The 12159-nt window shown below is 42.7% G+C and overlaps 1 protein-coding gene across 1 annotated transcript; it reads right to left on the bottom strand.

Annotated features, from left to right (window-relative positions):
• Window positions 1–9755: 9755 nt before the first annotated feature.
• LOC119418032 lies at window positions 9756–11794 on the bottom strand. The gene is made up of 2 exons (XM_037685276.1): window positions 11467–11794; window positions 9756–11173 (listed from the first exon to the last, which is right to left on the bottom strand). Exons 1-2 carry the CDS (start codon window positions 11684–11686, stop codon window positions 9891–9893), a joined length of 1503 nt encoding a protein of 500 aa, XP_037541204.1. The 5' UTR covers window positions 11687–11794; the 3' UTR covers window positions 9756–9890.
• Between the last annotated feature and the right edge of the window lie 365 nt (window positions 11795–12159).

The raw sequence follows: 12159 nt of genomic DNA, 5'->3' as shown, positions 1-12159 counted from the left end.
CTGCCAACTGCCCTAGTAACCGTATATTTGTTCCCAGCAACAAAATAAAAGAGGTACTCAAACTCTGTCACATTTCACTTTTGTTTTGTCACCCTGGTATTGCTAAGACCCTCTGTGTGGTTAAATCACAGTTTTGGTGGGAGACCCTTACTAAAGATGTCAAACATTTTGTTAAATCCTGCCATTCTTGTAACCGAGCCAAGTCCTCTCGTCGCCCACCAGCAGGTCTCCTTCAGCCTTTGCCTGTTCCAACTCATCAATGGTCCCATATTTCAATGGATTTTATTACTGGCCTCCCAACCTCGTCGGGTAATACTGTAGTGAACTAGGCCTCCGACAACAATCTGTCTTTGAAGACCTTCAGGGGACAGGAACTGTTATTTCATTGATTTGAATCCAGAAATAAAAAATTAGCTCATCAAGAGACTATTTAATTGTATCCTGAATTAATCAATTGAAAGAGCACTCTTCTTTTTACATTATCATAACTATTTTAAGATATCTTGATAATCAAAAATGTGTTTAGTTCATTTCTAAATGTTGAAGTGAACCACTCATTTAAATCAACTGTGAAACAGTATTAATGATTTTTAAACCTCATTAGATATTTGATCATACAGTTAAATGCCTATTTACGAAGTAAGTGTGCATTTAGTCTTCTGTCTGAATGAGGAGTAGTAGTGGATGTCGGTCGAAAGTCAGAGACGAGTTATTACAACGAAGTGTCTTGTTTTCAAAACTCTCAGACAGTAAATAAGAGCAACTGGCACCTGCTTTGTCTCACCTCGTCATAATATTTCTCTGTCTGTACTAACCGTTTTTTAAAAACATTCCTGCCCTCTCTTGACTTCTAGTGACCCTCTAACATCACTAGAACCACACCCCTGCTGGTTGTTTCAACCAATCAGGAAGTACCACGTAACAGGAAGTGGATACCCCTTTAAAAGGCAACACTTCTTGGAACTATTCAGTCTTCAATCTTAGGTTGAAGTCTTGGAGTCTTCTGAGTCCTGGAACTCAGTCTCAGTCTTGGTCTTCTTCGAAGTCTTAGTCTTTTCCAGTCTTGCTGGACCTTTCAGTCGGAGATGAGACTCAAATAAGTAGCAGATGGATTTGACCATGTGCCAAAGGTCTCTCCAGTCCTGCGTAGTCACAGCCTAACTCGGCTTTGACTCAACCCGAGCAGTAAATGCTCCACTTCTAAGGAAGCTTATTCGGTGGAACCGAGTACTTCGTCACGATTTCTGATGACCCCAAGCTACTTTAACCGAAGACGCTGAAAAGGGAGCGTACTAATGGACTTCTGTTCCAGAGTGGAGGTATTCACCATCTCAGGTAACAAGCCGTTGATGTCCTGAAGTGTACCGGAAAGCTGAGCTGGATGTCGGAGGAAGGGTGCAATGTTCTGGTTCCACACATAACTTTCATCCTTAAATCTAAACTTACTCCTTAAATCTATTTCTCTTCTCTTTAAACTTCTATTCCCCAGTAAAACAAACTAGCTGCCTTCAGCAACATAAGGGATGACAATGTTTTTACGTCTGTTGTTCTCCTTTTTCACCAATAAACAGAAAAAGGAGAACAACAGACGTAAAAACATTGTCATCCCTTATGTTGTTGGAGTATCAGAGAAATTCAGAAGGATCTTCAACAAACACAACATCCCAGTACATTTCAAACCCAGCAGGACTCTCAGACAGAGGCTGGTCCACCCTAAGGACAAGACACCCATACACAAACAGAGTGGTGTAGTGTATGCGGTCCAGTGCAGCGAGGACTGTCCAGACCTCTACATTGGAGAAACTAAACAGCCTCTTCACAGACGCATGACTCAACACAGGAGAGCCAGCTCCACAGGACAAGACTCAGCTGTTCACCTCCATCTCACAGATAAGGGACACTCTTTTGAGGACCAAAATGTGCACATTTTGGACCGAGAACACAGATGGTTTGAGAGGGGGGTGAAGGAAGCAATTTATGTAAAAAGAGAAAAACCGTCTCTTAACAGAGGAGGAGGCCTCAGATTCCCACTTTCAAAAACATATAATGCAACTTTAAAACAGATTCCCAGCCGTTTTTCACACCTGATGGGAACAGAGGGGCCTCGTCTGTGAATTAGAGGAACAAAGACCTACTGTTTTAGGTTTTAGGTGTGAACTGCCAATCTACATATATGTGTGTGTGTGTGTCTTATGTGTGTGTGTGTCTTATCTCACTCAGCCTTATAACCTGTATCTCTCACTCTCTGCTCTTTGAATTGAGAAAGCTCCTCGGATGAGGAGCGAACCGTCTTCTGTTACAAATAAAGTCCAGTTGTTTTTGTATTGAACGCTTTTTGAATAAACGACCGCATTTATTCTGATGGGTCAAAGATAAAATGGCGTCTCATGTCACTGATTTAAACACTCCACTCACAGTTATCTTGGTCACATGGCAGAAATTTAACTCGAAAATGAAAAGAATCTGTTGTAATTAAACAATTAATATTCTTTGTGCTTGAACTAGTTTTAAGAATAATTAATTACTAGTGAAGTTAACGCCTTAGCTTACTACATAAATGGTGGCCCGTACATATTTTAAATAACATAAATGGTGGCCCGTGTGTCCACAGCAAAGCTGTCCTGACATACTACAATACTGTTATTCTCACGATTGTGGATCGATTTTCCAAAATGGTTCACCTCATTCCTCTCCCCAAGTTACCCTCTGCTAAGGAACTTGGTGGTATCATGGTCAAGGAGGTGTTTAGACTACATGGACTACCAAATGACATTGTTTCCGACAGGGGCCCTCAGTTTGTTTCAAAATTTTGGAAGGAGTTTTGTAGTCTTCTGGGCATCACAATTCGTCTCTCTTCAGGGTTTCATCCTCAGACAGATGGTCAATCAGAGAGAGCCAACCAAGAAGTGGAGACCAAGCTACGCCTGCTCTGTGAAGGAGATCCCAGTAAATGGTCCACTAACCTCCCCTGGGTCGAGCATGCGATTAACTCTCTACCTTCGTCATCATAAGGTCTGTCTCCCTTTCATGTTGTGTTTGGTTTTCAACCACCTGTGTTTTCTATCCAGGGGAGAGAAGCACAGGTGCCCTCTGCTCACCATGCCGTCTTGAGGTGCCAACACGCCTGGAGAAGGGCCAGGAGGGCTCTCCTCAATGCCAATGCCACCTACGCCAGGGGGTGCTAACAAGCGCCGGTCCACTCAACCCACTCACCAGGTGGGCAATAGGGTCTGGCTCTCTACCAGAGACCTTCCGCTATGAGTGGAATCTCGTAAACTAGCACCCCGGTTCATCAGACCCTTCCTCATTAATTAAATTATCAACCCTGTTGCCGTTCGCCTTCAACTGCCTCATTCACTCAGGGTTCACCACACTTTTCATGTCTCGCGCCTCAAGCCTTTGGTTCTGCCTCGATTCGATACACCGTCAGGAGACTCCTTCGCTCCAAGCGGTAGGGGTGGGGTCTTCAGTATCTGGTGGACTGGGAGGGATATGGTCCAGAGGAGCGTTCCTGGGTACCTGCTTGCCACATCCTTATCAAACAGTCCCACGCCTCTCATCCCATTAAACCTGGTGGTCCGTCAGAAGCCGGACCTTGAGGAGGGGCTTCTGTCATGCTTTTGCCCCTCACAGCCTGTCATTTTTGTGTTTTTTCCTGCCAAGCTCTGCCTGTTCCTGTCACACTCTCACCCAGCAATCAAGCTCATACTCTACACCTGTTCTCCACCCTACTTAAACTCCCTGCATTCACTCAGTCAGTGCCAGATTCTCAAACCTTCCAAGCAGTAGAAATCCAGCATACCTGATCTTGTCTCTTGCCATGACTCCTTGCCTGTTTTTGAGTCCTCACCTTGCCTGAACCCTCTTGGATCTTGTCTGCCTATCTGCCCATGGTTTCTGACTCTGTGCCTTCCCCTTTTGACCACGTCTTTTGGATCATGACTCGGCCCTGTTCTCGCTTCTCCTCTTCTATGGTTTTTGACCCCTGCAACGACTCACAGACCACGATTCTGGATTTCCCTATTCTGGACCTCAAGTCCTTTAATCTGCTCCACTGCAGCAACCTGCTCTTCTGGAGGGACATCACTGACTGCAGTGTGACTACAGACTCTGCTGCAACATGAAGACAGAAGGTTAGTGCAGACACCAACATTCACCTGCACGTACAGAACTAAGTCAAAGCCACTAACTCTTCTGTCTTGACAGATTGGACCCGACCCAGGAACCAGACCTCCACCAGAGTTTTTCCTGTTCACAATAAAATTGTTGAATTACTCTTGGGCTTGTTGTTGTTGCTGATCCAAAACCCAGATCTTGTCAGAAAACCAACTTCTTCTGAACTTGAACAAGAAATTCTTGCTGCAATATTAAAATGTGTCAGTTCATGATGTTAGGACAGGAGACAAGAGATGTCTCCAAATGGCTCTACACTCAGGTCCAAGTTTTAAAAACGGTGTCAGAAAGTTAAAATATTGTTCAATATTGACCCATTACAAGGTTGAATAGACAGAATTTTAACTAGAGTTGATGACAAATGAGTCCGTGGAAATGGTCAGTGCTTATTTCTTTGTTGTGTCTAATGCTGCTTTTTTCAGGCAGACAACTTTTACTTAAATGTGTTTACTGCAGTTAAAATGACACATTGGTTTGTGTTAAATAAAAACTTTCAAAGGTATAATCATTCCTCTTTCTTATTTTGATTATTGACTTATAACTCTGCATGTCATCCCTGAAATTCTGACACACAGAATCACAAGTCCAAGTGTGAATTGTCTCACAGAGTAAACACAATAAAAACATGTATTATCTGCAGCATTGTTCATTAACATGGAACAACACTATTAATGTATTACAGAAAATACACATATGGTAGGCACACTTAAAGATATGTAGATCATTGTATTAGGTAATACATACAGCAAGTACTTTTACTTTTAATACTTTAAGTATTTTAAAAGCAAGTACTTATTTACTTTTACTTAAGTAAAAATGTTAATGTGGTACTTCTACTTTTACGAGAGTACATTTTTGTCTGTTTATTTGTACTTTTACTTAAGTACAGTGTTTGAGTACTTTCTCCACCACTGGTGGCTGAGTGATTAGAGCAGTCGTCCTCCAATGCGAGAGTTGGGGGTTCGAATTCACCAGCAGTCACATGCTGAAGTGTCCCTGGGCAAGACACTGAACCCCTCATAGCCTCTATTGTGTGTCCCATCAGTGTATGAATGTGATCTAAAGCACTGATTAGTCTCTTTAGAATAATTTGTTCATTTAGCTTTGTAGAGATCTTGTAGAGTGCTGAATGAATGGGAAAATGAGAGCACAGATTGTAGTGTAAAGCGCTTTGAGTATCTTGAAATAAGGTAGAAAAGCGCTATATAAGTACAGTCCATTTACAGTTATACTATGACATTGTTCTGACATTGTTTTACAAAATGATTTATATAGAATTTTTTGTTTACCGGACAAAAAGGGATCGGAGCACAACATCTTCGAGGGCAGATCCTTAGCCATACTCAACAATGTTCTGCGGTGAGCTCCTCCGATGGAGGTCCTTCATATTTCCTTATTTTTGGGATTAGAAATGACAACTGTACTTTGCCCAAATGTCTCCTCGGTTGTAACATCCTGTAACCCAGCACGAAACAACCATTGCAATTTACTTAAAGGAGAAAAAAAAAAACACTAGATAAAATTAAAGGCAGCACGGTGGCGCAACTGGTAGAGCTGCTGCCTCTCAGCGAGCAGGTCCCTGGTTCAAACCCTGGTCCAGGGGCCTTCTGGGTGGAGTTTGCATGTTCTCTCCGTGCATGCGTGGGTTTTCTCCGGGTACTCCGGTTTCCTCCCACAGTCCAAAAACATGCATGTTAGGCTGATTGGTAACTCTAAATTGTCCCTAGGTGTGAGTGAGAGAGTGAATGGTTGTTTGTCTCGTTTGTCTCTATGTGGCCCTGTGATGGACTTGCGACCCGTCCAGGGTGTACCCCGCCCCTCGCACAGTGATTGCTGGACATGGGCACCAGCGACCCCCGTGACCCAAAATGGAATAAGCGGGTAAAAGAAAAAATTAACAACCGGTAAACTGCACTGTATCTGTACCTGCTGCTAGAGGCAGCCTCCCAACATGGAGGATGTACCGGAAATGCCCCTGATGTTACGCCATATGGGAACTATGTATTAGATTAACAAAGACCTTAAGAAACCCCTACTGTTAAGGTGTGAGGTGTGATTTGTCAATCTACATATGTATATGTATCTTATTTCAGCCTTATAACCTGAACCCCACACTCACTGACTGCTCTTTGAATTGAGAAAGCTCCTCGGATGAGGAGCTTTCACATGATGATGCTAACACATCTTCTGTTATAAATAAAGTCCAGTTGTATTTGTATTGAACATTTTTGAATTTATCATGCCCTGGATGACTGAGAATCTTCACCAGCATATAGCAAGAGTTTCTATTGAAATAAAAGTATAGACACAAAGCATTACCTGATATAAAATGGGCACCACAGACCCGTGCAGTCCAATCCCCCCATTTGACAGCCAGAAGCCACAGCCGCCCAGTTTCGGTGGCTCTGAAATGGTCGATTATCCCTTGGCATATGGTAAAATTTAAGTCCATCCTGTGAATACTGGTTTGAACAACCGTAAACACAACAACCTGACATTTTGATTGTGGTGGTACTTATGCCCCTTTTCCACTGTCACGGCGCGGGTCGGATATTTCCGGGTTGAAGCGCGTTGGAGGTATTTCCACTGTTCCAGAAACCGGCTCGTCTCGCTAAATTCTGGCCCGGCTTCTCAAGGGTTCCGAGCGAGCCGCGCCGTGACGTCAGAAACACTGTCGGTCACTGATTGGTCGGGGGGAGGAGTCTGTGGAGTCTTTCCAAACAACCCGATCCACCATTTTTTTCTCTACCGCTTGCCATTAGCGATAACATGAGGAGCGTATATTTTAGTATTTTGAAGCTATACAACAACAATAATATCAAAGCCGTGGTCAAATGCAGAAGTGCAGGTGTTGTTCTACTTGGTGGCCGACGAAAAAAGTCAAAGCGAGCTAGATGGAGGATTGGAGGGTGGTTTGGACACGACTACTGCTCTACTTGAACCATTTATAGAAGATGGTGAGTGTTTTCTAACTTTAAACATATTTTAAATTACTCATCCCATCGGTTCTGAACATATTTTTAACTAACAAAAGAGGCTGACGCCATAATAGTACAACGTCGGTGCTACGATGCTAAGCTAATTTGCATAAATGCTAACCGGTCTTTTGCAGACACGTGACTTATGCACTTCCGGTCGCCATATTGGGGGGTTACGCAGATACCGGTTCAGGTAAACAAAGTCCGTGGTAAACAGTGATAAGAACGATGACATCTGCAAAATGGAAAGTAAATATAAAAATGAGAAGAAGCCGTATAGAGATAAACTCAACGCTGAAGCCAGAGACCGTTATATGGCGAAGTTAACGTCAATTAACAACGTTGATCCATACGAGGTAGCAGCTAAGGCATGGACGTCCGAACCAGGGCTACTTCCACCAACAACAAATATGGACATTATTTGCTATCTTGTAAATGGTGTCAGTGCCTACACATTTGACGAATTTCGGAACTATAAGTCCTTGGAGGCTCATGGGCTGTTCACCAATGGTTGGGTGCAAGATTTATATTCATTTAAACCTGAAGGGTGCACCAACACTGTGGTCACAGCAAAGGTAAAACACCCTAAACATAACATCTTAGTCATCTTAGTCAAAGTTATACACATGTTGTCACTTCACTGCTAGTTTAAAGACACAAGTTGGGTATGTGTGTATATACACACATATTAATTTATGTGAGTTTTGTGTGTCTGCATAAACATATACGTATATTACCTGTAATCCATACTTTAACTATAAATCCAAGCAAATACACATACATTTTCACAAATATGTGAGGTTAGAATAAGTGGAGGTTGTGTATCTCAGTCAGAACATGAATTTACATCTCAAAGCAACACATTAATCTTAATGTATTGTATATGATGTTAGAACATTTTACTCTGAAGTCTGTATTACAAGTAATTTTTACTCTATTTTGTGTGTTTTTTTAGGTGATGCACTCCCAACGCTTGCGAGAAGCACCACTCAAGCCTTGGGCAATCCTAAATTCTTCTGGGGCTATATTGTGTGCTCATTGCACCTGTGTAGCGGGCTTAGGAGAGTCATGCACACATGTCGCTGCTATGCTGTTTAAGTTGGAGGTAGTTGTCAGATGCAGAGAGACAGTGACAGTGACAGGCAGACCTGCATACTGGATGATTCCAGGCAATCTGTCTAAAGTGGAACCAGAACCAGGATATAAAATTGACTTTACAAGTCCAAAAGCAAAGCGCAAAGCTCTGAACCAAATTGTGGAAGAAGGATCTGTAGCATCAACAGGTATCAGGACTACACGGACAAGGGCAGCTGGGACTGTGTCAAAAGAGCAGCTGGACTCCTTTTTCAGTGCAATTCACGAGGCAACACCACAAGCTGCTGTGCTGTCCTGTTTGCCTGAATATTGTGGAGAATTTGTTGACCATGTGCAACCATTCACTGTGCCACGTTCCCTTCACTCTCTGCGGGATACTACAATGGATGGCAAGGACATATCAGATTTGCGCACGCACTGCAAATCACTTGCTGGTAGTGTCTCAGTTTCCAACGAGCAGGCTGAGTACATTGAAAGGACAACAAGACAGCAAAACCGATCTTTAACCTGGCAACACCATCGGGCTGGGAGGGTTACAGCATCCAACATGCATTCAGTTTATGTGACAAACTTGGACAAACCTTCACAGTCAGTAATAAAAGCAGTGTGCTACCCTAACAACACAACAAGCATGTGTAGTGCTATTGCATGGGGCGAAAAAAACGAGGACACTGCCCGTGAAATGTACAGATTGCAATGTAACAGAGATCACTCAGGGTGCAAGGTTACGCAGTGTGGTTTTTTTATAAACCCAAAATTTCCAGAGGTTGGGGCCTCACCTGATGGGCTTGTGCAATGTGTCTGTTGTGGCAAAGGCTGTATTGAGATAAAGTGCTCATATAAATACCGGGACCAACATGTGACTGAAGCTTGCACAAACTCTGACTTCTGTTTGGAGTTATATGAAGGAGAGATGCGACTGAAGCCAAAACACCCGTACTACAAACAGGTGCAAACTCAGATTTTTGTCACAGAGGCTGAATATTGTGATTTTGTGGTCTGGACAACAAAAGACTTTGCTGTTGTGCGTATTTCTCCGGACCCTGAGCTTTGGGCAGCTGTCCTCGAGAAGGCAAAAAAATTTGTTGAATGTGTGAGTCTCCCTGAAATTGTAAGCTGTCATTTCACTAAGGTAGTTAACAGGCCGACACTTGCTAACATTCCTGTTCCTGCCTGTAACGACAACAGAACTCAGGAAACTGGCCAATTACCAAAGAAGTGCAAGCGAAAATGTGTTAAAAAGCTGTGGTGCATTTGCCGGTGTCCTGAGAGCAAAGATGACATGGTCGCCTGTGACAACGAAAACTGTAAAACAGTTTGGTTCCATTTCAGTTGTGTGGGTCTGCAGCTTGCACCTGCACAGGAAGAGACATGGTTTTGTTCTTCATGCACCAGTAAGATGTGAGGCACATACTTTGCTTAATAAAGATGGCTTGAACAAATGAGAAGCTTTTGTAATTTTATTTTTATGCAAGATATATTTGATATGTTACATTTTTTTAACCTTTGTTCTGCATCACGACAGGTAACAATTAAGAACCACCAAAATTCAATATGTGGATGTAAATCTTATGACAACAGTTGAACATTTTGTATGTTTATTTCATTTCATTGTGTCATAAATCATTTACAGTAACTGTCACATTATTTAATTACAGTTGGGCAAAGATTTGTAAATGCACAACACACTGTAACCACTTTATCTAAAAGCGTTACATCCTCACACTCACATGGCAGTATCAGAGAGATTGGCATTGTACCTGACAAGATCTTATACTTTTGACATACATTTCCAATCACCCTTTCAACATGGATTCTCAGATGTGCTATTTTTCTAGTTTCCTCCACGTTTTTTGCATCTAGCTGACACATGCCTTTTGTAAAAGCAGGGAGTTTCACCTCAGCACACAACATCCCAACATGTTCTTGAATATCAAAACCTCTGTCAGCCAAAACAATGTCCCCTGGCAACAATTTATCAAGAAATCCACTATTAAGTGTGATATGCTTCTCACTTGTACGCCCCCCCCATCCTTTGGACAAAAAACAGATGGCTCCTCTGGGTGTAATTCCTATCAGGTACTTCATGGTGTGGTTGTGCTTATAACTTGAAAACATCTGGGCCCGGGCTTTGACATTAGATGGTCTCTCTGTAAAAATTTCAAAGCAATCAATAATCACAGCAACCTTATTTCCAAATGAATGCACAAACTCGTGTGGCATAACTTTACGCAATGTGTCTCTGTCTGGCCACACAATAGAAGGTTGCAGGATTGTATATAATTGTGACACAGTATCGCTGAAAGCCCTGTAGACAGTACTAGGTGAAACAAAAAACAGATCAGCAAGGAGATAAACAGGTACATCGAGTCTTAGCCGCATACATGTCAGAAGCAGCATTTGATATGGTGTGAGAAGTGTCTTTTTGGGGTTTGTGACAGAAACCAGCAGTGACAGTATTTGCATGAAGGTTTGAAGATTAGGCAGTCCTGTATAATGTCTTACTTTATCATTGTCATCTTCGGAAAAAAAGCCATCACTGAACTTAACTCTGTTCACCTGCTGCCTCAGTTCTCCATTTTCTTCTCTGAGTCTATTTATTTCTGCCGACTTAAGGGCACATGCTTCACATTCAGGGATGACAGTCCCCTGTTCAGCAATCTGTTCAGATTCATCAGTCGGATCTGAAACGCATTCCAGCTGCACCTCAGCAAACAGATCAGCCTCCTCCAGGACATGATGGCCACAAACGTCTTCATCCTGCTGCGCCACTAACTCAGCTTCCTGTGATGTGCTGTTACGTTGCTGGTCTCGTTTACGTCGTCTTGCATAGCGTGCTGCGTCAGTCGGTTTAACGTCAGTGTGACCCAGACGTAGAGATGGAGCCCAGTCCGCATCACTTTCCATCATCTCATAAGCTGGCTGACCTGCAATCACATAGAGATGACAGATGAATGACAGATGACAGCTGTGATATGTCAAGACAGATCTTAAATCCTGCTAGTTGTTCTGGCTTATTGCTATTTTAGCCCTGGTTTAGTTCAGACTTAGACAGTATTTTTAGTCTAAATCTGACTTAGCTCTGTTTTCAGACCTAGTTCATTATTCGTTTATTTAAGTACGTCTTGTATATAAATAGGATATAAATAAAGTACTTATAGATAACTGTAGCATCACAGAATAATAGAGAAACAAAGCATTAAATAAAAAATCAGCTTACCTTTATGAAAATGCAGTGAACAAACACGCATGTTTGCTGATATCTGATTGAATGTGATCTCCTTGCGCCTGACAGCTGCAACCCAGGCCAACCTGCGTCTCCTGCTTAGATCTTCCATTTGCTGTCCACGGTCTTTTCTATAGACGGGAAACCTGAAAAACTTTATGCCAAAGTGTCCTGTTTTACTCGAACAGCCTTTTATGCAACACCAACGAGCCATTTTTGAATTTAAAAACACACTCGGCTTAAGGTGGAAAAAGAACTGAAGCTAACTCGGAAAAGCTACGCTGCTATCAGTACTGCTCACGACGGTAATCCCCCCAACATGGCGCCCAGCATAGGCGTGACGTCACGTGCAAAAGACCGACTGTCCTCCGGTCCCGTTTCTCACTGTATTTTATCCAGAACGTCTTTCAGCGCGTGATGGTTCATCTCTAAACTCCACATTAAACCCTCCAAGCCTCCTGGCTCCTGCTCCATCAGAGGAGTCTACACCTGACAGGTCTCCATCACAGCCCACCTGCACCTCACAGAGCAGCACAACGCTGCAGCTTCTGTGCTCGGTAAGATGCAACATGTTCCACATCACTTTATTTGTGCCGATAAGGACTTGATTTATTTTATTTTTAAAGTAAAAAACTAAAATGTTGAATAAATACTGAATTGGGATGAAATTATGTACACAGGGTCCCA

The sequence above is a fragment of the Nematolebias whitei genome, chromosome 12 (assembly GCF_014905685.2).
Source record: "Nematolebias whitei isolate Nwh7 chromosome 12, NemWhi1, whole genome shotgun sequence".
In the NCBI taxonomy this organism is placed as follows: domain Eukaryota; kingdom Metazoa; phylum Chordata; class Actinopteri; order Cyprinodontiformes; family Rivulidae; genus Nematolebias; species Nematolebias whitei.
Note: the sequence above shows the minus strand (reverse complement) of the source record. Positions and strands in the feature narration are given on the sequence as shown.

Excerpts from the sequence above, each read along its gene's own strand:
- LOC119418032 (XM_037685276.1), bottom strand. The coding sequence starts at position 11,686 with ATGGCTCGTTGGTGTTGCATAAAAGGCTGTTCGAGTAAAACAGGACAC. Across the intron at positions 11,174-11,466 it reads TTCACTGCATTTTCATAAAG|GTCAGCCAGCTTATGAGATG; the intron begins GTAAGCTGATTT and ends ATGTGATTGCAG.